We start from the raw sequence: 27,146 nt of genomic DNA, 5'->3' as shown, positions 1-27,146 counted from the left end.
TTTAAATTCGCTGTAGGTTTCACTCAGTTACCTTCATGGCTGGATTTACCTGTTAGAGGACACGTTAGAGGACATATGCGCAAATGCGATTAAAGAGTAACTTAACATCCCTGAGAATCTTGTTCTTGCTGATGTCCAGTGATTTAACTCACCTCACCTCGCTGCCGTGATGTACAGGTGTACACCAGGACCCTGTAACACCCCAGCACACCCATCAGCTGTGCTAATCTGACCGATGAGGACAGATGTTTGAGTTGGGCGTGGCCGGTTAGAACATGCACAATAACAAAACAAACAAACAAACAAACAAGACTGAGTTATACAAACAAGCAAAGCAAACTTATGAAAGCAGATAAGAAGACTGTTCATCAACCATTTCAACCAGTAGATTTTCTATATGAAACCTCATTTAATTTTTAGAGATTTTTAAAAGTTCAGACACACACACACACACAGACAGTGTGCAGCCTGGGGAAAGACTCTGTAAAAGCTTCTGTCATGTGCTGTCTGCACAACTGTGCAATGGGAAATTGCTGTATAGATTTATAGTGTATAATTGTTTATGTGCTTTATGTTTCTATAAAATTTGATTTCCACATTTTAGCTCACGCAGCTGGAGACACTCAGAGAAAAACATTTCACTGCTTCTCACTATGCTGCTCGTCGTCTGTGACAAAGATCCTGAATCTTGAAACCTTCAGCTCTTCAGCCAATCCCTGCCCGCCTTCAGCACGGGGGTTCATCTGCACGGAGACGGGCAGAGTTAAGAAATATGGCTGTAGTCAGGGATCTGGGTTCTCTGAGGTGCATGTGGTTACACTAAAATGCTGCTTCTGGATATTTTCTTCTTCACCATCAAAGAAATGAAAAATGGCCAAAAGCCCAAAAAGTGACATTTGGTTCCAGTTTATTTGAAGCGGGACTCCAACTTCCTTCCTTTGTCCAAAGTTTCCACAGTCCAGATGCAGAAGGTGAAATAAGGTAATAAAGCCTGGATTCATGAAATGAAATAAAAAAACAACAACAAAACAAAACACAAATCTATTGGGGAATTGAACTGGGAAACAATAAAATGTAAATCGGTGCAGTAAAGCATTATCACTCTGCTGATGCTAACTCTCCTTGTTGGCTGCCAGAGCTTTTAGAGTTTATCTTCAGCTGATCTCTAGTTGGCCAGGAAGACTGGATTCCTTTAATTCACAAATTTGGCCACTAGGGGGCAAACAGAAGAATGACTGCGTTAAAGTGGAGGTGTGTGTGTGTGTGCAACACAGTTGACCACTAGATGGCAGAACAGTGTCACATTGGAGGAAGAGGTGGAGGAGGACCACGATAAGAAACCAGGAATCTTTACAGGAGTCCAGGCTTTTTAATATGAAATGTCCTTTTTGTGTCTCTTCTTCTCCTCCACTGCAGCTCAGCAAGGAAACACAACAGAAATCCAAAGAGGGAAACTGGCGTTGTAGAGGCTGTGAACAAATTATATTTACTGACAACTAATGCAGTCATTCACAGTAGGTGGGTGTGTTAGAGGGTGTGAATCACAATCATACTTTCATCTCGTTTCATTTTCATTTGTCAGATGCTTTCAACTTAACTTACAAGTGAGAGACGACACTAAAGCTTCAGCACAGCAGGAGACCTGAGACTGAGCACTGAGCAGTAAATCTGTTCAGTAAGACAAAGTGTCAGGGTGTTAGAGGTCTTAGGAGGTGATGAGTCTTCAGGAGGTTGTTGAAGATAGAGCGGGATGTCCCAGCTTAGATAAACATTTGGTAGCAGCACTCGCTCTCTCCTGCCATGACCCACCTGTGACTGTGTGCACAGTACATTGAGAGTTTGAGACTTTTCCTCAGACGAACCTTCATATTCTCATCCAGGAAAAAACACACTGTCTGAGCTGCACTGCATGCTGTCGTCCTGCAGGGGGAGTCAGAGCTCAGGTGGTTCATTGGTGTGTTTAACTGCACCACAGACCCTTCACATGCTGAAGAACCAGTCTCTTCACATTCTCACTTGTTTACTCCTTTGTGGTCCTCAGGTCCTCACGTGGACGTCTGAGTCTGACATGCTGAAACACGATCAACGACCAGAAACACTTTTTTCCGCGTGCGGTCAAATCTATTTGATTTTCTTTCAGATTAATTCATGATCCCAATATCAACAGTAACACAAACCACAACACAGCACTGGACTTTCTTACTGGAGCAGAAGCAGGAAATGTGTGGGAAACAATCCACACAATCCTCACAGCTAAACAGCAGGAAAACATGTGACTGCACACCTGAGAACAAAGACTGTGGCTGAGCACAGGTACAGAGCAGGTGAGGCAGGCAGGGGGTATCCCCACACACACACACACACACACACAGCTTCACCGCTCAGCAGCAACAAGAATCACAACATTAAAACATCAACAAACTGCAAATCCAACAGCTGCATTAAACCACTAAACACACACACGACAACTGTCACAACGTCACAACTGGCTCCTCTCTCACAGCCATACAAACATTTCTGAGAAAAGAAAATGATAGTAACGAGAAACACACACACAGTCAGTGGGGCCTGTTGAGTTCCATTACACTGAGACGTGTTTCGCTCTGCTTCTTTGTGTTGCCGTTCTTCCTTAAGTCTCAGCAGCTACTGAAGCTTCATTCACATCTGGAGTCATAACCACCCACACAAACACAGAGCAGTCCAGTGTAGTGCTCCAGTGTCACTCGGAATGAATGAATAATGCCTCTAAGGGTCTTTTTGCCCTGAGTTGTGTCTCTGAGGCGCTGCCTCCTCTCAGAACATGTCCAAATCCCTCTTCCCTCCCTCAGACCAGACGACACTGACCCCACTCTGTTCGTCCTTAAAAATAATGAGATGTAAACTCACTTCTTCCTGTTTTCTGGTTCTGCACTCATTTTGAAACCTGTTAAAGAGATGAGAACATTTTTCACAGTGGCTCTGAAAAGAATATATGGAGACTGTTGTCTGTCTGTGTTTTGTTTCAGGTTATTTTTAAAACATTTAAAAAGAAAAGTCTATGTTTCATTGGAGATGAATCTGTACAAAATGAAAGAAAGGCACTTTTGTATAGAAGCCAGTGTCTGATGCACTGAGGGACTGAGGACAACTGGATTTCAAAGAAAGTTAAAATACCAAAAAACAACGTACATGTGAATCTGCAGGTTTGTGGAGAAGGACACAACGTTATGTTCATGTGGGCTGTGTGTGTGTCGCTGATAGTACTGACTGTGTTTCTGTTTGTGTCTTCACACTCAGCTCTCTGTCCTCGAGGCAGCAGGATTTTCCTCTGTCTTCAGTTCTGCTGTCAGAAACATTTTCCTCCTCCAGTGTCTCGCGTCTCTACTGCTGTTTTGGATTTCACACAACAAAGCTCTAAGACACACACACACACACACACACACACACACACACACACACACACACACACACAGCAGATAAGATTATTCTGCTCTCATTACATCTGAAAATAAAGTTTACAGTTTACAACCAGGGAGGCTGATGCTCATTACTCACCTGAAAACTGGGAAAAATTTCCTCTGGAAGTTTCCTGAGAAGAACAAATTAATTTTAAGTTTATGATTTCCTGCTGAAATCTTAAAGGAACAGGTCAACATTTTGGGAAATGCACTTATTTGCTTTCTTGCTCAGAGTTTCATGAGGAGATTATTATTATCAGCAGCTGATTAGCTTGCAGCCTGGGTTGCAGCCTCTATTACTCCTGACATACAGGAAAGAAAAGATGAGACAGGGAGACTGGCTCTGTCTGCGAGTAAAAGAAAAATCTGTCTCACTGCACTGAGTAAAATTACAGCGTTCATCGTAAAATAAATCTCATTCTGTGTGTGTGGAATGTGCAGAGCTCCGTGCTGAGACACACACTCATTGTTTAGTTGTGTGAATGACTGGATTCCTGAGCACAGTGAGATTTTATGTCAGGACGCATGTTTGACTCCGTCTCACGTCTTCTCATCCATATTCAGGACTCGTCAGCATCAGCTGGTCTTTCAGAAGAATCCGGAGTCCGAGTGACGGGGCTGCTCTGATGAACGGACGGACTGTTGTGTGCTCAATGAATATTTCATGTCTGGGATCTCGTCCTGGTTTCTGCTGTGGCCTGCAGGTTTGACAGAACATCTCGTAGCTGAGGAGATTGTTACTACAGGAAGACTGATGAGGAGCTGAGGAGGAGCTGCTGTGTTGTGTAACTAGAATAAATATATGAAACTCTTTAGGAGGGATCATTGGGATCTGAGAGGGGTCAGGGCAGAGACGCCAAGGTTCATTCTGAATACTGACATCAAACGTCCGCTCAGGTTTCCAGAGAACCTGTTCAGCCAAAAATGAGTTTATGGGCTGATGGTGACCCCAGGAAAGGTCGGGCCTCAGAGGCACTGAGCTGCGTCGCCACCCTGAGGATCCACAGCAGGAAAATGAACTGCTGAGTGAGAACACACCCCGCTGAACCACAGCCACCTCCTGGCGGAGCCGTCGCCCTCTGTGCTCTGGCGGCCTGGTCCGACCCGGCCCAGCTTGGCTCGGTCGTGGTCCTGTCTGTATAATCTGCTCTGTCAGATGGAAGCTGTCATCCGAGGTGGGGGGGATAAGAGCTTTATTGTCCCGATTCTTCTCTTTTGTTGGGGATTGCAGCAACATTTCTAGGTCACCGGCTGTGACTGAACGTCCTGCTGCCCAAACCGATGCTTCACTGAGGGAATTCACCCCCTCCCCGTGTGCCCCCCTACCCATATTTCACCCAGTACTGTCAGGGGGGACACAATTAGAAATCTGCTCCCAGCAACAACAGCAGGGCTGTGATCTCCCAAATGATTCCAGCGTCTGTTTTCTGTCAGAGCAGATACATTATGGATGCTGACTCAAACTGTTTGTCAAAAGGCTCTTTCACGGTGATAATTGGACGGACGGGCTTTCAGATCCTTTCCCCATTCCCATTTCTCCTCATAATTATCTTTAACCTTTCACCCTAAGAGGGGTTAAGCACACATTGATGTTCCCGCCTGAGGTTTGGCTGCTGCCATCAGAAACCTCGCTTAATCTCTGACGACATGTTTGTTTCAGTCAAGAACATTTGCATCGCAGTCATTTAGTATGTTAATGTCCGAATTTAGAAATACTTTAAAATGCTTACGATCCACATGAAAACACAGAAAAAAAGAAATTAAAGTGCATCAGTCTGATCTTACAATAATAAAGTTTTCAGGCCTTTTACCTCAAAGACTGAGTTAACTCTTTAACGTACTGTTTGTCCTCTGATCCAGAGTCTGCCCATCACTTATTAAGATTAGAACAGGTCTGATGTTTACCAATGGAATAAGGACTTTCAACATCGTGTAGCAGGAGAAATAATGAATAAAACAGCGTGTGTATTTTAAGATAACGAAATACTGAAATATGAACATGTGAAAAAAAAAATCTGTATTAAGAAAATTTGATATAAAGATAAAGTTTCTTAGTGCTTCTCTTTTAAAAAGAAAGAAGTGAGAAGGTAACGTCTCCTCTCCTTTTCATTTTCTCTTCTCCTGCTTCCACTTTCAGTTTTCAGTCTCTGCTCATGCTTTTATCACATTAACTCTGAAGGCACCAAATCACCGTTAAAAACTCCACAGCAAAAGTGGGTCATATTAGCTCTGATGCCTCCAGTATTTATCCAGCCCTGTACGTACTGTATGTATTTTGTGTGCTTCCTGTTTGCTGTCAGGATTTTCCAGACTCCACGTTGAATATTTCTGCAGCTTTGTTACTAATAAAGACACTGGAGCAAACACAACATCTCAGTCTGAGCAGAAACCCTGAAACGAAAAACATCACCTGAACAGTAGCAGGAACAAACCGACTGAAGTTCCTGTTCTTTGTCTTTTCTGGATGTGATACTGAGCAGCAGACTGCATGAGGACAGGACACTTCAGCCAGCTCTGTTTCATTTCATGTGCAGAAACAGACTCCATGTGAAGACGGCGGTCGACCTGTCAGATGAGAGAAGATGAGAGAAAACACTGTCAGATGAGAGAAGTGGGTCTGCAGTCAGAAATTAATGCATGTTGGGTGTTGAACTGAATTACACAGAATTCATGAGTTTTCTTTTCTATACATCCATGTTTTCCTGACTGTGAGGGAGCTGGAGAACATCGCTGGCAGATTTCTTGTCAAATGGGAACCAGTTTGCAGGACTCCAGCCAATCAGGTCTAAGGATGGCTACTGTTACTTGTTCTATTAATTCCAGTACTGATTTGGTTACAACTCATTGCTGATACTTATTACTACGTGGGGGGTGAATGAAGCTACACTTATCTATTGAGTCACAGGGAGGTGGTAAAGGTGGATGAGACATCCTAAAACAGCCTCAACAAAACTGAAAAGTATACATTTCATTTATTGCAGGACTGTTTTTAAAGCAGGAAAAAAAGTTATCTCAATCTGCACCATCCAGGACCAGCGGTTTTGTTACCCTGGAAACCTGACTCCTGTCCACCAATCAGGGGCAGCAATTTCAGCCCTCCCAGGATGCCCGTCTCATCCCAGAAAACAGCCCTGAGAGCAGTTAGGAGAAGGTCAGTGAGCAGCTTGTTCAGCAGCAGAGCCTCAGTGTACCCGTCGCCCCATTGTTTCTGAATGAATGGGGCTGTCTAATTACTGGAGCAGCAACTGGGGCCTGCAGCCTCATTTACAAAAGACTCGAACACGCAAGTTTGGTGCCAGAGAGCAAATCAAAGCCAAACGGGTGATTAGAGAAGAATGTGGTTTACATACAAAGAGTCCTCTCTGAGTGATTCTGATGAACACCATTAGACAAGAATGTTATGTCACGAAAGGGCATGAATGCTATAAAAACAAGTTCATTTTTTAATCATTTTATCTTGAGGGGGAAAGTAAAGTCAACGACTTTCAAGAGATAAGCTTATTTTGTGCTAATCAAACCAGAGTGGGACTCTTATTTTTCAGATGCATTCTGTAAAGTAAGAGTTCATGTGAATTCATCCAGAGCCTGAGGCCTTCAGGTGAAACACAGTATTCAACTTTTCTTGTAGCACCATGAAGATTAAATAGCTGAATGCCTCTCGTGTAATGAAACAATCTTTCCTCTCATCACGTCTTTGCAGATAAACATGAGATCTTAAAAGTATTTAACGGTGCAGTTCTGGTGTTCAAGCTAAAACTAAAAAGCTAAAATTAAAACATTTCCATGCTAATGAGCTAACAGGCTAAATACTACAAATGATGGCATGTTTGAATGTTTGCATGCTTATGCTACATCACCAGAAACTATAATTAACAAGCTAAAATAGAAAACAGCAGTAAGTTACATTAATACCTTAAATGTAGGAATGCTGCTTTGCTAACTGTTAAAATACTAGTGTGCTGAACATTAAAATTTTTAAATGCTAACATTAGTATGTCCATGTTAGCATGTGTGCATGCTATGCTAACATTAGTATACTGTATTTGAAATTCTTCAAACATACCAAAATGCTAATGTTAGCATTTTAACATCTTAAATGTTGTATACCAAATGTTGGCATGTTAACTTTATAGAGGTGAGTGCTTTGGTTTACACCAGGTGAGGTTTACAAGTCCACACTGGTGGCTGAAACCATTCACAGTAAGAATGTGCAGAGCTAGAAACAGCTCCACCAGAAACATGTGTTTACTTGTACAGAAATCATGTTAAGAAAAGCAGCTCAGGTGTCAGTCAGTTTACGTATCTACCTGTGAACACAGACGTAGTCACACCTGCTGCAGATGTATGCAGATGTTTGTTTAGCAAACCTGTGGTAAACAGGATACGCTGCTTACAGGCCAGATTGCACTAGTTCAGACCAGAAACCATCAGCGACAACTTCTCTGAATAAATGAGCCTGGATGTGCTGTCTGTGGTACTGTAGCACTGTTCACTGTGGCCGCCAGCTGAGAGGCAGACTCCCTCTGTCGTCATGACAACGGGAGGCGAGTACAATGGCGTGCTGTGCTCGCCCTGGCTGGGCGGCAACGGTATGACGAAACGATGGCAAGAGACGAAACAGCTGAGAGCTGTGCTGAGTGTGACGCAGCAAATAAACTGTCATCATTTTTTGTTCTGATGCTTCTCTGTGATTTGAGCAAATAAAACAGATTAATAATAAATGATGTTCTTGCACAGACTTGTCTGTGCTGGCTGCTTTCTGCCGCTGCCTGAGGGAGCTTCAGCTGTTTGTTGGACTGACTGTAACATGTTGTGCTGACTCTGAACTGTACAAACAATGGCGGCTGTGTCCTCAGCGTGGACGGCAATAACCAGTCTTGCTTTGCCTTTGCCCTTCTTATGGGTTCATGTGTTTCCTCCTCTGCATCTCTTTCCATCTTCTACTAGTAATTATGATTTTTTAAAAAAAAACAAAACAAAATTAACAGCGTTGCCAAATTCAGACAAACTTAACATTTTTAGCTCTGCTACCGTTAAGACTCCAAGTAGCAGGATTTTAAAGCCTGAGGTAAAATTCCTTTTCATTTTTTTCCATAGGTTTTTGGGACCCAGTTCCATAGCTTGGATCATGAAACTGTCCTGGTTGACTAATTAGTACAAGTATGTAAGAAAGTTCTTTGATTAAAAAGTCGAAGGTACAAGCCCGTGGACATAAAAAGTTCATCTGAAGAGTTAACTTCAGCTCCCAAGGGGCATTTTAGCAGGAAACATCCAGTCATAGAGCATAAAATTCTGTAAAATGCAGCACTAACAGCAGGTGGAAGCTAAATATTACAGTGTGGAAAAAAAAAAGATTTTACAAACTGCAATTTAAATCATTTTACTCTCAGATTCTGGGTTCACTCTGACTAGCTTCTCCTCCATGGCAAAGGCAGCTAAGGCTCATGAGTATTGTCGTATCTGAGCTGAGTCTGCAATATGAAGGTGACTGGAGGAAAACATGGTTTCTCATAAACAATGTTGTAATAAGTGAAACTGGTGGCTGTAACATTGTTACATTATGATGGAAAGTCCCATGTTTCTGTGTTAAATAACACTGAGGATATCATTAAAAGAAAAATCTAAATGGGAAAACAGAATGTGGAAAAACACTTCCTGTTCTTTCAGTGTGTCTGATGCTGGAAAATCCCACCAAACTTTCCATCTTTCTGCTAACAGCCGTCACTTTACCATCAGGAAAACCTGATGGTAAAGTGACGGCTGTTTGGTTTCTGCCCTCTTCAGTTCTGTGACACCACACTGAAATAATTCAGCTCTTTAAACGCACAAAGGTAAAAAAAAAAAAAAAAAATCTATTTTAAAATATTTTTTAATTAAAGTGACACTTCTCATGTGGCAAAAGAAAAAAAAAACTCTGTCACATTACAGACTGAGTGAAGTGCAGATTTCTGCTATCAAACACCGAGTGAAGAACAAAACACTCACACAAACAGAACTGATTCACGACAACCAGCTAACACAACTCAGCATCTATACATTTGAAATATATCTTACTGTTCGTCTCATTTAGCTCACTCACACAAAGAAAAGAAAAAAGAACATTCGGAAGAACAAAACTACAGATGCTGACAGCCGCTGTGGGTGACGATAACGTTTTTCCTAAAGCAGCAGTTTAAGCTGACGCTGTCCGACCTCTGACCTCTGTTATCTCCAGAAAGGTTCCTGGGAACAACTCGGCAGTTTGGTGCTACCGCAATTACAGGGAAAACAGAAGCCGGGTTTGATGGGTAAATACCCAAATTATAATGCAAAATAAATGGAGAATAATGTTTCCAATTAACAATGAATAATAAACGAATATTTACTTGGGCTTAAATGGAGAAACAGATGCTTATAAATTCAAAACAACGAACTAAACTAACTAAAAAAATGTTTCAGAAGGAAATGTGAGAAATTACAGACGCCTGAAATAAAGAAAAGGGGCAGTGACACGTCTCACAGACTCAGTGAAGATACTTGTGAGTTAATTAAAAAACTAAACAAATAGATGCTATTAATTAATAATGACTATGTTCTTTCATATTTAAATTCTGTAAACAGTAAGTGGACGGACAGGGACGTCTCTCTGGGTCGTTTCCCCTCCAGGAATTTGTCGCCTGATCTGTCAACGCGTCCACCGATCAAAGAACGACCCAGGGCAAGCTCTGATGACCTTTGACCTCAGCAGTGTGTCCCCACAGCAGCGTAGGCGGCGGCGGAGGTGGACGCCCCCCTTCGGATGGTGCCGAACGGAGACAGCTCCAGGTCGGTGGTGGTACACTCGTTGTCGGCGTCGCTGGTGGCGGTGGCGGGGGACCGAGGTGGGCCGCACTCGTCGCAGCAGCAGCAGCAGCAGTCGAGGAAGGCTTTGGTGAACGGCTGGCACAGGCAGAACAGCAGCACCGGCGTCACCGCGGACTTACAGAAGAGCAACAGCTGGCTGACCAGATGCAGGATGTCCAGGGTTCTCCTGGGAACGCCGGCCGCCATGTACACGCTGATGATGTTGCAGATGTTCTCCGGGATGATGCAGAAGCCGTAGAGGATGGCCAACGCCACGACAGCGCAGTTCATCTGGCTTTCCAGCTGGATCTGCTTTTTGCTGCCGCGGACGCAGGCGCGCTCGGCACGACGGATCTTGCGAGCAGTGACCAGGGAGCTGCAGATGGTGAACAGCGTCGGCAGGCAGAAGTAGCAGCCGAAGTACCACCAGAGTCGTGCGCCGTCGTAGGTGAGTCCCAGGACGTACAGCGTGTCCGGTAGCTCGGTGGAGATCCGGACCACGCAGCGCTCGCACGGCGTCACGTCAGGCGGGTCGCCGTCCTCTGTGACCAGCTGTCGGATCAGCAGCTCGGGCAGCGCCAGCAGCAGAGCGCCCACCCATATGACGGCGAGCTTGGCCGTGGTGGACGCCCAGTTCTCGATCATCTCGTAGTACATCTGTACGTTGGTGGCGGCTCGGAAACGGTCGATGCACAGAGCGCACAGCGTGAAGGTCGTGACCCCGAGAGACGCCACCTGCGAGCAGAAGAAAACAGGTTATAATGAGAACATTTCAACCTACGACGTAAAGTTTATTAGGATATTTGAGAAATAAATCATAAATTCAAGAAAAAAATACAGTGAGAGGAAGTTTTGATATTTACAAATAAAAGTAACACCCGTAAACAGTGAAAGTTACTTTTGCAAGTAAAACTATATGAAGAATAAAGTCAGAATTTTATGAGGAAAAGCAACAATATTATGATTAAATTGTATTTGGAGAAAACACATTTTAAGACAGATAAATGAATATTTGTGTTATATGGATGTTTTAGCAGATGGTTCTGACCTGTTTACTGTGATGGACTTTTATAAATATATAAAAATCACAACTTTATTCTTAGAACTTGGCGAATTTTCTCTAAAATATATTTCAACCATTTTCTAACTTCTGCATCAGCAGCTGTAAACACTTCTGTGTGTGAGGACACACTGTGACTCTGCTGAGTTACTGTCATCAGCAACCAAAGAACCAAAGTCCTGATGTCACTTCCTGTCCAGCTGCTGGTCCACGAGCTCCTGTAACTTTAAATAATGTCTCATAAAACACGTTCCTTACTGATTAATGTTCACATTGTCAGAGAAATCATTCTCCACCACAGACTTTCAAATTAAAAAGAGATTTTATTGATAAGAGAATCACTGACTACAAAGGTTTTTCAGAGCAGCAGCGGGTGTCTGTACGTCAGGGGGACAGTTTCTCTCTGATCCATGTCCTTCATCTGTAAACTCTGCTGCATGAAAACGTCTGCAGTTTGGGTCTTACTTGTCATTCTCCAAGGAAAGGTTCTAACTTTCTGGTTTTCATGTCACCGGACAACAGAACTGAAGTTTACATCCAAGTTTAAGTCACATTCTTCATGTACGTCTGTTTGTTACTTTATTTATTCTATTTTTATTAAGACACCAACTTTTCCTCCTCAGCCAGGAGTAAAAACTTTTTTGAGATATTTTGACTTTTAAAATTTTTTTTTCTCTGTCTAAATACATATAAAAACACACTATATTAACTAAATTTAGGTTTGATTACCTTGAATGATCGACTTTCAAACACTTGTGTATTATTTAAGAGTTTTCTGGTCATAATTTTGATTTTGGATGTTGAAGTGAAGGATGTTTACAAAATGGAAGCTGGTCATTTGTGTTGGCGGTCAGACCATCACAGCAGTTTTAATCAGATTTAATCCTCTTGCTGTTCTGTGTGATCATGCTCCATTAAACAGTTAAAGGAGGCAACAGCTCTGATCTCAGATCTGCGGCTGTGTCTCTGAGCTCTGACTGTATGTGACTTTACATTAGTGTTTTTAAATAGATGAATTAACTTTAACGCAGGTGACGAATCACAGATACGTTTAATATCAGATTTGCTGCTCTTCACACTTCTTCACATTGTGTTTTTATTCACCTCATTTCAGTAGGTTATTTTACTAATCTGCTGTTTCCTAATAATTTGTTGAAAGACTCCTGGATAGAACCGTGATATCATTGTCATTTTTTTTTTTTTTTAACTAATTACAGGAAAAACAAAGACAAAGTTCTGGGACTGTTATTTTAGTTAGTTGTGTGTTTGTTGTTGACTTCCAGGTGAATTTCCATAAGAAAAACGCTCCATTTAAAGCCCAGTGAATATTTATGACTCATTTATTTATTATTAGAAACTTCTTATTCTTCTTTTAGGCTGAACTGAATGTCTGTCTGTTCACATGTGTAGCTCACCTGCTCCCCTCTGAATCTGAGGTTGTGCTCTGAGTTTTTCATTTACATTGTCCCCACTGACCTGTCTCTGTTTCACCTGTAATTAGAACCAAATTATAAGATTCTTTCTTGAAAATTTAGGAGATTATTTGGGAATAAACTTGAACCTCTACAATAAAGTCTTACCCCTAAAAATCATAAGGCACTTTATTTTATTATTTTTTTTAATATCAAATGTGTGTGTCAATATGTGTATGTTTAGCATTAAAATATGTGTATTTTTTTTTAATAATAACTAAATTGGAATTGAATTAAAGGACTGTTGACCCTAAAATTAAGATAAAACCATAAATAAAAATGTAAAAAAGAATGAAAGTCAAGGATTAAAAGATGACAGCTGATGAGCTCAGTGTTTATCACTGAAGTCATGTAGGTCAACGTCTCAAACAAAGAAGAGCTGCTGCTGCTAAGAAGCTTAAACTCAGAGAATACGACCTTTTGTTTTCAGACTTTACACTAAAAAGCTTTTCCCTCATCACGACCAGCTGATCGCAGACGCATCAACATCGTCAGGCTCAGCCCAACAACCGCCCCTCCACGTGGCCAAAAGTGTGTGGACATATGAAACACCACAGTCATTATGTGACAGTGAAACATGTGATTCAAAAGAATGGACATGGATGTGCTGCTATAAAAGCCTCCGCTCTTCTGATGAAGACAGCCCACTGATCAGAGGGGGGTCGTACTTGTCTACTCTCAGTCTGAGAGTCTGCTCATTAATCCTGATCTTCATTCTGATTGGGCAGCAGGCTGTCACATGCTCAGCAGGTGTTGTCTTGTTTACAGCAGCCTGATGTGACACTGATCAGATTAAAGGACCTTCACATTAGGCGTCATTAAACCTGATGTAAAAGCCCGAGTGCAGTCTGGACCCACAGTCCCCCTCACCTGCTTCCTGTCACCCTATACACCTGTCTGTCAGGTGCATGCTGGATATTATGAGACTCCATAAATCTGTTTTAGGAATTTGAACAAGACATTTAAAATAACATCATGATCCTCCTTTGAAATCTATGTCAGTACTCATCAGACCTGCTATCACCTGTAGGACACATTAAAACATTATTGCCAGAACCAGGGGCCGACCCCCTCCCCTCTCACCTCCAGGTACGGGATGATCCTGCAGGAGAACTCTCCCAGCAGCCAGTTCTTGGTGAGCTCGTGAAACACCACGAGCGGCAGGCAGAAGAAGATGATAACGAAATCCCACAGCGCGAGGTTGGCGAGCAGAGAGTTGGAGATACTCCTCATATAATAGTTGTGACACACGATGCACATAACAGACACGTTCCCGATGATTCCCACGGTGAAGATGATGACGGCGGTGATCATGACCGCGTACGCCCCGTAAGACTCTGCGGTGACCGGGTAGAACGGGTTCTTCACCTGCTTGCGTCTGGTCCGCGTGTTCACCGGCACGAACGGCGTGGTGTCGGGATAGTCCGGCAGAGAGTACTCCTCCTCATAGTCGCTAGTGTTGAGTCCGAAAGGCGCGCCGTCCTCTTGCTCCTGCGCCATGGCCGCGGGCAGAGCCTCCCTCGCGGCCGCGGCTCCATTCTGTGCCGGCTCGCTTCTGTCGGGTTTTGCACTCCGCCTCTGTCGCCGACTGTGGCCGTTCCTCCTAGGGCTGCAGGTTGGTCCATGCCGGGTTTGTTTAAGCACTTCTCCCGGACTGCATCCACCTCTCCGCGGCGCACCGGCCTTGTGTCCGTCCGCGCGTAAAGCTTCCTCTCCGGATATAAGTTGGATGTGCTGAGCTCCATTTTGCGCGTCGCTTTTACGCACCGCGCGCCGGTGTACCTCTGTTCCCAGCAGCTCAGAGGACGACCGGTTTACAGCATCCAGCCACGAGGCCTGTGCACTCGCACCGCGCGACCCCCCATTGTCCTCCCCGCTGACTGTGCGCCATCTCTGGCTCTGCGCATTCCTGTCAGCGGCGGTGGATTCATAATGAGGACTGAAAGTCGTCTTTGTTTTCTGCCAGTGGAGTTGACTCGCGACGGCCTCGCTGCACAGCCACAAACACAGTAACCTAAGAGGTGGATGCGGCATCGTGTGGCTCTGTCTAACCCCTGAGATGAAACCGTGTGATCCAAAATGATCTTTCCATCCCTGGGCTCTGATAGTCTCTCGACATAAAAAGCTCTGAACATCCAAAAGTTTAGTTTTCCTTCATTTTTCCGAGCAAACAACTTTCACAAAGTCTTTGGTCATGTAAAACAGGTGAACCTGTTCGGTTCGGGTGCGTCCCGGAGCGGCTCCAGTCAGGAGGCATCACCAAAGGGACCAAAACCCTGAGCGGAATTATGTCCTCAAAGTGGGCTGGAAACAGCTGACCAACCGTTCGGATCCTCCGCAGAAGGTGGAGATGGGGGTGGAGTGCTGGATCCCAGACGAAGCAGGTCCACCTCCGTCTGCACACCAATCCCTGAGCGCTCGCAGGCCGCGTTGGGGGAGAGATGCGACCGGAGGAGACACCGAGCTCCGTCTGAGAGACGGGAGGGTATCCGGGAGTATAGGAGGAGGAGGGCGGGAAGAGGAAGGGGCCAGTCATCCGTCAAGCCCACTCTGATCCGATAATAAACCACAAGCCACACACTGAACTACAACCTGTGCGGGATTATCCACGAAAATGTATTTATTTATAGGTTTAGTGTGGAAAGCTTTTTTTCTTGATATAAGAAAATTTTTCTTGATTTAAAAAAAGTTCAAAAATGTTTGATTAGGATTTTTCCAGATAGAAACTTCCTGTACTTTCCGTAAAAAAAAAAAAAAAAAAAAAAAAAACTCGTGGGAAATTTACAAAATATCTGCATTTTTTGCAGTTCACAAATAAATAAAATTAGATTTTTATTTCCTTTGATAACAGTTTATATGTGTATTTCGTTGCTTCGCTACAAAGTATTTAATGCGGAATTGCATGAAAGTCTTTTCAAACAACACTGCTGAATAAACTAAACTATTTACTGTTATAAAATATACTCTTTACCTGAATAATATTTCAGGAATGTTCAGTTTGTCAGAAAGAAAACACAAAAATACACATTTTTAAGTATTCCTGCTTGAAGTCGTACTGCAGGTTTTCATCAAACTGTAGAAACTTCTCAGCATATCTGTGTACTACAGTTTGGTGAAAGAAGTTTCCTTCGAATTAAAGGGACCTTCGCTGTGTTTTCCTGTCACAACAAACATTTACACATCTTGTGTGACATCTAGTGCAAAGTGTGGGTATTACACCAACTTCTGCTGCACTAATCTGCAATGTTTAAACTAAAAGGGAATGTTAAAGGTGTTTGAGTTTGTTTTAGACATTTTGCTTTTGTGTGTTTACACTTTTTCTAAAACCAGATCACATCAGTAAAACTGGAAGTCCTTTGTGGTTTGGTTCTGTGTGTGTGTTTGTGTCTCTTCTTTCCAGAAACCTGGTACTATGGTCTCCACTGGCTGGTGGCCCTCAGTACCTGGTTAAGGTGGTTTAAGCTGGAAGTTTACTGACCGCCTCTGTCTGGTTTGGGACTGCAGAGGTTTCTCTTCTCCAGCTCAGTTCTCTGGGGAACAAGGGGGGAAAAAAAACACAGGTAAAGGTTACAACAGAAAGAGACACCTGAAATCCTCAGTCAGGTAAAGACCACAAAAGTCACCAAAGGTTGGTCAGGGTCACTTTGTTTTCTTCCAGGGCAGCTTCCTGTTTTAAGGGATGTACTGTATATGAAGAAATAAGGAGAAGTGTAAAAAGAAAGGAGAGACATACAGTTCTTTGAGGTTTTGCTGTATTTTTGGACCTGGTTAAGAAAGAATACAGGTCTTTCATATTGTGCATCATGGGGTCAGTTGACCAGCAGATGGTGCAGCAGCACCACAGATCAGCTCTGAAATACAGTGTTACATTAAAACAAGTCTCACACAGGACTTAACGTCCTGTTACTGCATAAATGTATCAGTTTATCAGGGATTTATCAGAGTTTTGTTAACTGTAGCATATTTTCTGTTGCGCATGTTCTGGGAGAACAGGCTGAAATAAAATAAAATAAAATAAAATCAGCGATTCATAATGCATCAATATGATAGGCCTGAAAACGTCAAAGGTCTGAGGATGTCTTAGTTTACCCCAGCTAGACATCCTGGATCATGATTCATGTCTCAGCTGTACCAGTAACACACCACCTACACAGCCCCTCATGTTGTTTCAATACTGGACTGTTACCTGATAATGAGAGAGACTCGTCTCTTCGTCCCCACCTGCAATGGAAGCCATTAGACTGTGTTCACATCCATCTATCCTTATATCAGGTCTGGTTCAGACAATAAAAGAATCCTGATGACAGATTATTTTTATTGTCTGGATAAACTGAGGAGCCTGGTTTTTCCTTCTCTCAGCACAGATACTGCAAGGTCTGCCAAAAAGCATCAGCAGCCCAGGACCTGTGCTGCCTCCCTGTGATTGACAGCTTTCACTGTTTGTTTGATTCTTTCCACGGCTCCAGCTGCAAAAATGTCAACAACCTCAACGTCAAGTCATTATTTAGTCTTTTATTTTGAAAGAATTGTTAAAAACTAAGTAAGCTAAACAGCTCAATTTCTAAAAAATACCCTCACGTCAGTCAGAAGTTTTATACATTTTTGAAGCAAAATTTTCTGTACATTTATCTAGTTTTACACAATAAATAAAAATAAAAACCATAAAGGAGATGAAACAAAAACAGGTAGAAACTGTTTTTTTTTTTTTCCTGCAGGACTCTCTCTGGTTTACCAGAGACCCTGCACCTGTAGGCGGTTCAGGCCGGGTCAGGTTCGGACCCTGTGGAGGAGGGTTTGGTGACGGAGGTGTGGCAGATCTGATAGCAGATCTGGTTCTGTCCATCGTCGTCCTCTGCTCGGTACGCGGTCAGACACAGGTCCAGCCACGGACGCTCACCTGAGGACACACAAGCACAAGACCAGCTCACACACACACACACACAATTAAACTCACCTACACAACTTCAGTCGACTGACAACAAAAATCTCTCCAGTCAAAACCTGCTGCTGGTCGAACTGGTTGGAGTCTGTGTAATAACATGTAATAAATAAACAGATTTAACCGCTCAGTATTTTTCACTATGACCACGTCAGTGAAGCTGCCGCTGGTCTGAAGTTCTTCACTTTAAACTCAGTAATCCAGATGTGTGAGTCTGACAGATGCACCTGTGCTGCCCCCTGGTGGACAGAGGGTATCCATGGTTTGATGGATGCTCTTCTGAGCTTCCTGATTGGCTGCCACATCCTCAGCCGACACGCGGAAGAACAGCTCCTGGTTAAAGGCACAAAACAAGATAAAGCGTCCTATTTAATTCCACATTCCTTATTCATGAAAACTGCAGTTTTCCCTCTGATCTGTTCACTGTGAAAGTCTCTGTGGCGTCAGTGAGAACAGAGGTCGTGTGCTAACACTGCAGTAACACATCAACATTTCCCTGTAGGCACTTTCTGTTTGTTTGTTTGTTTTGTTTCCCCGGCAGTTCCCAGAGGGAAAACTGGTTTGTGTCATCCATGCACAGTCATAAACAACAACAGAGACACAAATCATACACAGCAGACAACATACTACAGTGGAGTACATGAACACACAAACTACACAAAAATGCTTACTACATATTCTGGTAAAAGTTCAGACAGAGCGTTTTTTGCTGGGAACAGATTTTCTCCCTTCTCCTTGTGATCTAATCTGGAGCGAGCGGGACCTTAAACGCGATCTGAAACTCACGGCGTCTCTCCACAGGAAGACGTCCAGCGTGCCGGTGGCGTCCTGCAGCTCGAGCTTCATCAGCAGGACGGACTGCAGCAGCTGAACGCCGAGGGCTGCAGAGCAGAAGAGCAGAGACATTAACGCTGTGTGATTTATTTCAGAGGAAAAGCTGCAGCTTGAACAGACCTGAGATCAGCCAGGATTCGTTCAGGGAACTTTTACAACCTGCTGAATCAGGAAAAACTCAAAGAGTCTGGATGAAGAAGTGTCAGAGGAACACTGGAGCCTGCAGATACAATCAGACTGTTTTCTAAAACTGCAGAGTTATCATGTCAGAAATGACTTGTTTCATCCAGCCAACAGTCTAAAACCCAAAGATATTCAGTTTGTTTCAATAATATAAAACAGAAAAGCTGCACAACCTTAAATTGAAGCAGCAGCAACCAGAGAATGGTCACAGGTTTTTCCTGTAATAAAAATTCCTGTAAAATTTCAGTGGATCAACTTATGGAAAGCGTGGTCCAATGTTTTCTTCTGTTAAAGCTGCACTAACTGATGTGTTTGACATTTATTGATGAGTTAACAAGCTGAAAACACAACTCTGAAACATTGTGTGACTGTGGGCTGGTTTCTGTTTGTTCTCCACCCCTGACAGCCCAGAGATTCAAACCAAACTCTGTCTCACCGTCTGCAATGATCTTCTCATCGATCACCTCGACTCCTTCAGCACACGGCTCCCTCACCGCAGCCTCAGAGCACCGCTTACACCTAAAACACAGACAGGAAATCAAAAAGAGTGCGAGAACATCCGTACAGAGCTCAGCATCGTCTCTGCACGCCACCTCTGGTTCACTGGAGCGCCTTTATTTTGAAATACAACAAACTTTATCTTGAAAACATTCCCACAGAGTGAAAAAATGAGACTCCACAGCACAGTTTATCACACTGAATCACAGCCAGGATTTCTTCTCTTTGTGGTGAGGTGTGGTTTTCATAAACGTTGTTAGCTATCTGTTAGCCACAATTACAGAGCTGAAGAGGTTCTTTTATTTTTGAACTAACTATAAAGCAGGTCTTAATAAAACCTGAGATACTACATCATGATAAAAACAAGACCTGGAATAAACAGTTTTTAACGATTCTCATCTCTGACCCGTAGTATCTCTTCCTGCCCCTGAACAGGAAAGGTGCAGACAGGTCGAGCAGAGTCAGGTGACCTCCTGACGACCTCACAGGGACGATGTTCTGGTAGCCGGCCGCTAGCCGACACGTTTCCTCCAGAGTTGAACCTGCAAAACACCAGAACCTCTGTCACCAGGTGTCAGATTTAAGGATAACGGCCTGACTGACGAGGGAAATGGCAAATGAAAATGGTTGGATAAGATATTTACCCATGAGGAAGATGAGCTCTTTGGTTTTGCCCTCAGACATGAGCTGGGTGGACAGGTAAACACACAGAGCTCGGTTCGAGGATCCCACGGAGCCTCCGGGGACGTCAACCCGCCCAGAGAGCGACCACGGTGGGGGACTGCAGGGTGCAGAGTCCCTGGACGCCTCAGAGAACAGACCTGCTACCTGTTCATCATCTGGAAAGTCCAGCCTGAGATCAGAGTGTAGAATCACATATTTTATTTCATTATATTTTACAAATCTAACAATCACTGACTCAGGTGAATCTATAAAAGATAGAAAGGAAGAAAAGTAAAGAAGAACAGATTCAACAACTCGTGTCCTTTTGTGCCTCAGTGGAATCTGTTTGTTTACTTTGAGCTGCAGGAGTCGATCAGTAAAAACTCAGTCACACTGTGTGTGTGTGTGTGTAAACAGTGTGTGTATGTGTGAATAGTGTGTGTGCCTACATAGATGTACACTTGCTGCAGTAGAGTTTCAGAGACTGGTGGAGTCTGCGGGGTTCGTAGGATCTCAGCTGGACTCTGACGTGGTGAAGTCGACCTGGATCAGACCCCTTCAGCTCGGACAGTGTCACCGGCTGCAGGTTGTGACTGCAGCTTCTCTCTGACCAGGAAAAAAAAACAGCTTTCAATGTTCCCTCTTTTACGTTTCTCTCAAGTGCTTTTGTTATTTTTGTTTTATTTGTTGTCTGATGTTTATGATTATTCTTGATTGGACTGGATTTTTTTGTATTGGGAGGACGTCATATAAGCTCACTGATGCTCTATTTCATGTCTGTTGCCACGATGTTTTTATTTTGTGAACGAATAAAGACAAAATTCCCTGATTATTTCTGAGTTTTTCACACATCACATCAAACTCTCTGACCCACAAACATTTTTCTCCAAAATCTACCATTTTTCTGCAAATCAAAAATCTACACAGACTATTGTTGAGTCTTCAGAGTTGGTGATGACTCTGCATATATTCCCAACAGAGAGAAAAAGACATTCAGTGACATATGACATATGTTCTCCATGTGCTGAGTGTGACCAGTTGAGCTGCAGTGTTGTGCCGTGTTTCATACCTGTGCTGCACTTCACCGTTTCACCATCTGAAAACACAACCAGAGACAGACCATCAAAGACTGAACCAAATTCACAATTAGACAAATCAATAAGCAATAACCAGCACAGGCCATTAAACAAACTGCACTGCTGAGCTGCTCCTGTTGCTAGAAAAAAAAAAAGATATGAAAAGTTTTTTTATTAGAAGACATATTCAAGCATTATGCAAATGAGAACCTCTCAAAGACAGAGAATAAATAAGAAAATAAATTATGTTTTAGATTAAACAAAGGTGAATTTACAAAAGAAGCCGTGTCCCAAATATTTTTGTCCACTCAGAGTTACACAACAGACGTCAGGCCTGCAGGTCTGAACACAGAGCGTTTCTAATGTGGAAGAGTTTTTAAAAGCTGCAGCTGTTTGTCTGTCTGGGTGGAATCCTTCAGGTCAGGCAAAGTTTGGACTTTTTATCTTACCCCCAGTGAAGCGTGGGCTTTTAGAAGGCCCTGCTAATGGAGGCAGCTCCCTGCAGCTTCAGCCCATTCATCCATCCACCCATTCATCCATTCATCCATCCATCCATCCATCAGTGAAGAGACTGGTGTGCTTGAGCAGTCAGGATGTTCATCTTTCCACAGTCGGCAAACACGTTTTTTAATTTCATCAAAGACTTGCAGGCGGTCTCCACTCTCATCATTCCTTCTTTGTATTTCAGTCATGCAATGAAAATATTTACATTTTCCTTCTCAGGCTACGAAAGAGGGTTATACTGGAAAAACCGGACTGTTCAGGCCTGTTGGTGCTTTGAGCTAAATACTAATTTGACAGGTTAAAGGCAGAAATGAATCATAGTAAATAAGCTTTACAGAGCTGTTTCATACCAAGAGACTCTGGAGGAGTGGCCCAGACTTCCAAGAAGTCTAAGTCGTCCAGCTCATGGAGTTCGTCCTGGTCATCCTCTGGGAAGGCTTCAAGGACTCTACAGAAACATAAACGAGAGGAAAATGGCCTGATCACCACCACACATTTACACAGATACAGTAAATAATTCCAGTGGACTTAATTAAATACCGTTGGGCTTTATCATTTAAATATCTACATTTACGAACGGACAAAGTGATGGACAAAGCTAGGGTTGCTCTTTAACCCGAATTTAATCCTGGATTATTTTGTGCTGTACTACATTTTTGTTCAATCACTGTGTCTTTATCTTCAGCCTTTGTAGTTTTGTCCCTCGTCTCCTGCTGTACCTCTTCAGCTCCTGTACATCGGGGCTGTTCTCTGGAAGAACCCGAATCCCCCTGCCGTAAGCCGTCCCACCATGCAGGTGAAAGGCCAGGTGATCCACCTCCTCTGATTGGCTGCTGGTGAGGCCCGGTACTTTACTGGACCCTGGAATTGCTCGCAGGTTGTAAATCCTCAGGAAGTCTCCGGGCTGATGGGACAAAGAGGAAACGTGATCACCTGAGATAAGAAGTCATTATTTAAATGTTGAGTCAAAGTTAGTTTCAAGTGCATTATGACAATAATGTTATTGAAGAACAAAAATAAAAAACAATGTATAATGGACGAACTTACATAGAGCTTTTGAACCCTAGTAGGACAAAGCTCTTAACAAACTGTCTCTCATTCACTCACACACCTGCCATGTAACGCGCCAGTAGCCATCAGCAACGATTTGGGGTTCAGCCTGTAGCTCAAAGTTTCTGACATGTCCAACATTAATCACAGGTTGAACCTCTAACCCTGCGATTAATGGAGCACCTGCTCTACCTCCTGAGCCACAGCCACCCCCACAGTGAGACACAACACATGAATTTGGTCAGAAATGTTTTCAGTGAAGGAGCTGTTGCAAAGGTAACAGGGAAATAAAAACTTTCTACGAGTTAATTATGTATTAAAACCTTCATAAAGTTGGACAACTTGTGAGACAGATTTAAAAAAAAAAGGCCAAATTCTGTGGCAGAAACAGACAAGGTATAATACAACCATTTTCACAGGACTAACCATGACCAGTAAAGTGATACTGATGTACTCTGTAAAATCGTCCAAGTTCCCCTTTAAGACAGAAAAATGAAACTTAGAAGATGGACAGACTTATCTTTTAGAAGCGGAAAAAAAAAGAGAGAGATGACACCTCCTGAGCAAACATGTCAGTCTGGAATTTGACAAAGCATCTCTTGCTCTGAGGCTTGCCATTTAAAAGCCTGTTTAAACCTGCAGTAACTGATTTTCGAGGCAGCAGAACAAGCTGTAAAAAACAACATCTGAGAGTGTGCTTCTCATTTGTCCTAAATGTCTGTTTTCCACCTGGTGAGGAGACAAGAATCAGAGAAACACGTTTTTAGAGACGACCTCTCCTCTGACGCGTCACCTGAGGCTGAGGCGACGTCAGTTTCTGATAATGACAATGTGTCAGGTCTTTTATGCCTGGTAGTTTGTGTCTGCACAGACAGTATGACGTTCAAATAATAATAAGGGTTCTTGCACTGAAGAGTGGACATGTCCTCCAACACAAAAAAAGTGAATGTCAAATATCTCTGCATGTTTCCCCAGAGATAAAGTTTGACTAGTTTCTACACATTCATTAAAAACCTGCATTTCATCTTCATATTGTGAACAGATCCTGAACAGACGGTGATTTTACACCTGAGAGTCCAATCATCATACTATCAGCAAACAGTTACCAACTTCCACATCCGGTAGACACAGAGCAACATGATCGTTCATTGAGGCGAAGTCCGACACTCACTGCCCTTACAGCTCTGGTTTGGTCGCCACCAACTCCTGAGAAGAAAAATCTGTCTATTTAGCTGCTAAATGTTTTTACTGTCTTCACCTGTGATCCTCTAACTTTGTCTCTCTGCAGTGTAGAGTGGGTTTATCTAAGCCTGGTCAGAAAATACTGACTGAACCATAAAGTAAATGAGCCGGAAAACTGATCATTTTATCCACAGTTAATATAAAAATAATTATTAGAGCTGTTTTAATGAACTTGTAATATTTTGTACTCACATGTATGTAAAGAATCAAACAATTAGAAAATAACTAATCTAATCCAGCACCACTAAATCACCTCCTCCCTGACTCGGTGACAGCAACTGCACATGCTTCACAAGGATTTATCCCAAAGCTCCATCACACTGTTCAACCTCTGCAGGTGTTCCTATTTTTGTGGTCAGTCAGCAGATGGCGATGTTGCACCAAACTTACAGTCAGTGTGGTGACAGTGATTCAGAGGCTGCTCAGAGGACTTGGTTTGGAGGGTTTGTCACTTTTGTTTTTTTTTTCTCTGTCAGCTTTCCGTCACGACGAGCCTGCAGCCGACAGAAATCTGTCTCATCACCGAAAAACGCTTCACTGATCGAGTGTCACAACAATTCGCTCTGTTCCGACATTTCACTGAGGCCTGTTTTTATATGGCAGAATTTAGTGAATATGAGACCCAGATATACACGTATATATGACCTTTAATTGCATTACAGCTGGAGAGCAGAAGAATGTCTCAGAGAGTGAATCCTCTTTAAGCTGTGGCTTCTTTTAAATCCATTCTCTCCGTTTACTGAGTGAAGTTTGAGTCGGTGTCAGGGTGGATTAACAGCTGATCTCCTGAGGCCTCGCCTCGCATCGCCTCGCCTCCTCTGAAGGTCCACATGAAACACGGAGAGATGAACTGGGAGGACTGGAGAGCCAGCACCACCCCCATGGAAGCATTTCTGGAATCATCCTTTCATACAGAATTACTTCCACACGAGTGGATGTTAATTTAAACAGGAGAAGCTCTGCCGTTTGTGGGAGTTCAAAGACTGAAAAAATGAAATTAATTTGCCGTTACTTGAGAACAGGATAATTAATGACATTAAGAAAAACTTAAAGACCAAAACGACGTAAAGGAAAGATGACAGATTGCCAAATTATTTACACAAAGTACGAATGCATCTAGATTTGACCGTCAGCTCTTCAACTCCAAATGAACGATAACGTCGCTCCGTAACTGCTGGATGTGAGAATAAGTAACTGTTAGCAAACAGGTTTGTCACATCAACAGAAAATAGTAAATGATGCGTGAATGTTGTATTCACAACCTGTCTCACTTTCCCCAAGTGGCCAAAAAATGCGTTATCTCGGATTTGAGGCCCACGAGTTAATTTTACCCACAACACTTATTGTGGGTTATTTTAAAGGAATTTGACACAACAGCCATTGTCATTTAGACATAAGGCCTTGTTAACATCCGTAAACTGTTACACTTGACACATGCAAGTGGTCTTTACATGAAGAAAAGAAACAACAAACAATGAAGAAAAGATAACATGAAGAAAAATAAAAGAGCAGAATAACATGAAATGATGCCTCAGATCTGAGTCAGAAACTGCATCCTTTGGCCTCCAGTCTTCCACCTGACATGAATCATCATTTGGAAGCATACCTGCCTTTATTGTTACAGGCTATTTAATCCCATCAAAAGACTGGAGGATTTAAAATATTCTGACCCTAATCTTCCTTTAAATAAAAAATGGCTTCCATGATGTTAAATTTAATGCAACAAGGAGACGCACTCACCTCTTTTTCTTTGGGTGTATGTTTCCCTTTCAGTTCAGTGGCACGTCTAACTACATAGGAAAATATCCTATTTGAATATGAATCATTATTAAAATCATATAAATCCCACTGAGGCAGGAAGCAAACAATGAGACCAAACATGCAGTATTTTTGTTTGCAGAATCCCAGACTTTGTCCGGGTTTTATTTTGTCTCTGGAGACCCGAATGTTTAGCAGAATGAGAGAGAAGAAAACAAGTGTAAGTCCTCGTGAGTCTGGCTGTGTTTTCTCAGAGCTACATGAGAGTTTAGCTGAATTTACCACAGTTTGTGTTTGGAAACAGGTGTAGAGAGAACTGAGAGAGTGACTAATGCTGCAAATCTGGGAGAAAACACCAGAGGACCAGACGGCCGGGCGAATAAAGGCGGTGCCACGTGGCGCTGGCTCTGATCCACGCCGGTCCATGTTACTGTCTGTATTCACATATTAAATCCACTGTATTGGTCCTGCAAGGCCAGGTGTGATTATAACGAGCAGACATTTCGCTGAGCGACGCAGCACTAAGTTTAGTCCAGAACATGACTCATCTGACCAGAGGACACAGCACGTCCAAAAGTACAGTAGCTTACACAGGACAATTTTGTAGGTGGAGGAGTTGGAGCTGTGACAATGACAAAACCCACGTGCTTTCATTTTCATTCATCTTTTTCGTATCTTGATTTGCATAAGAACAGTGTGGAAGATGACTAAACACAGCCTCAATTTGTTTTTGGTAAGTGGACCTGATGTCTCCCAGGAAACCTGTTCTTTAGTGTTGATGTTTGGACGGTTTCCCTCCTCTATTCACCTAGAAAATCTATGAAGTTGTGCCAGAAATCCATACGTAGAGACAATAATGGACTCCCAGGAGTCCACACAGAGAACCAGCTACATAAAGAAATGGTTTTCCCAGTTTGTGTGGAAGACCTTGCCTGACCTCAACCCCATCCAACAACTTTGGGATGAACTGGAACGCAGTGATGAGCCAGACCTCATCACCCAGCATCAGAATTGGACCTCAGTAAGTTTGCTGTGGCTTAATGGGAGAAAATCCCTGCAGCCAGGGTGGAAACACCTGGGGGACAGACTGAAACCAGAAGAGACCTCTGAATCACTGCTCACATCTCAGATTCATTTCCGCAAACAATCAATCAATCAGACGTTTGTGTCATTCTTACCCAGCTTCATCTCTGAGAAACAGCAACAGAAGTAAAAGAACAAAAAATAACAAGAAAAACATTTGGTTCAAACAATACAAGGGCAAGTTAAAAACTCAAATTTCAAAATGTTCCAGTTCACGTCATGTTTGTGTACAGTGATTAGACTGGGACCGAGGTGTGTCTTATGAGGTGTTAGCTATTTGTATGCTCCCCTGAACCATTAGGCTCAGTTTCTGTAAACACCTTTTGTTTTTTTCCTTTAAATTATTCTGTATTTTGTACATATGTAGCTGCTATTTCTATTTCTTTTACTATATCTTTTACTTTTACTTTTTGTAAGATCTATTTTTTATATATAGCACTGTGTGAAGGGTGAGGGGCAAAAAAAGCATTTCATTGCATAGTGTGAACAGCTGCTTTGTACTGTGCAAATGACAATAAACCTTTT

General features: G+C 42.8%; 2 protein-coding genes across 2 annotated transcripts in view; both read right to left on the bottom strand.

The window, feature by feature from the left end:
- Positions 1-9,325: 9,325 nt before the first annotated feature.
- On the bottom strand, positions 9,326-15,239 carry gpr37a (G protein-coupled receptor 37a). The gene is made up of 2 exons (XM_041037390.1): positions 13,875-15,239; positions 9,326-10,994 (listed from the first exon to the last, which is right to left on the bottom strand). Exons 1-2 carry the CDS (start codon positions 14,823-14,825, stop codon positions 10,158-10,160), a joined length of 1,788 nt encoding a protein of 595 aa, XP_040893324.1. The 5' UTR covers positions 14,826-15,239; the 3' UTR covers positions 9,326-10,157.
- A 2,049-nt stretch (positions 15,240-17,288) lies between these two features.
- The window catches only part of pot1 (protection of telomeres 1 homolog), a 54,960-nt gene continuing 45,102 nt past the window's right edge, over positions 17,289-27,146 (bottom strand). Inside the window, exons 11-20 of the mRNA XM_041039195.1 lie at positions 22,208-22,392; positions 21,839-21,936; positions 20,978-21,004; positions 20,358-20,514; positions 19,890-20,098; positions 19,652-19,787; positions 19,184-19,266; positions 18,517-18,611; positions 17,958-18,063; positions 17,289-17,688 (exon numbers count right to left, since the gene is read on the bottom strand). Of these exons, the coding sequence (XP_040895129.1) occupies positions 17,549-17,688; positions 17,958-18,063; positions 18,517-18,611; positions 19,184-19,266; positions 19,652-19,787; positions 19,890-20,098; positions 20,358-20,514; positions 20,978-21,004; positions 21,839-21,936; positions 22,208-22,392 (1,236 nt within the window). The 3' untranslated portion in view covers positions 17,289-17,548. The remainder of the gene's footprint in view (positions 17,689-17,957; positions 18,064-18,516; positions 18,612-19,183; positions 19,267-19,651; positions 19,788-19,889; positions 20,099-20,357; positions 20,515-20,977; positions 21,005-21,838; positions 21,937-22,207; positions 22,393-27,146) is intronic.

Source organism: Toxotes jaculatrix, chromosome 5 (genome assembly GCF_017976425.1).
Source record: "Toxotes jaculatrix isolate fToxJac2 chromosome 5, fToxJac2.pri, whole genome shotgun sequence".
NCBI lineage: Eukaryota > Metazoa > Chordata > Actinopteri > Toxotidae > Toxotes > Toxotes jaculatrix.
Note: the sequence above shows the minus strand (reverse complement) of the source record. Positions and strands in the feature narration are given on the sequence as shown.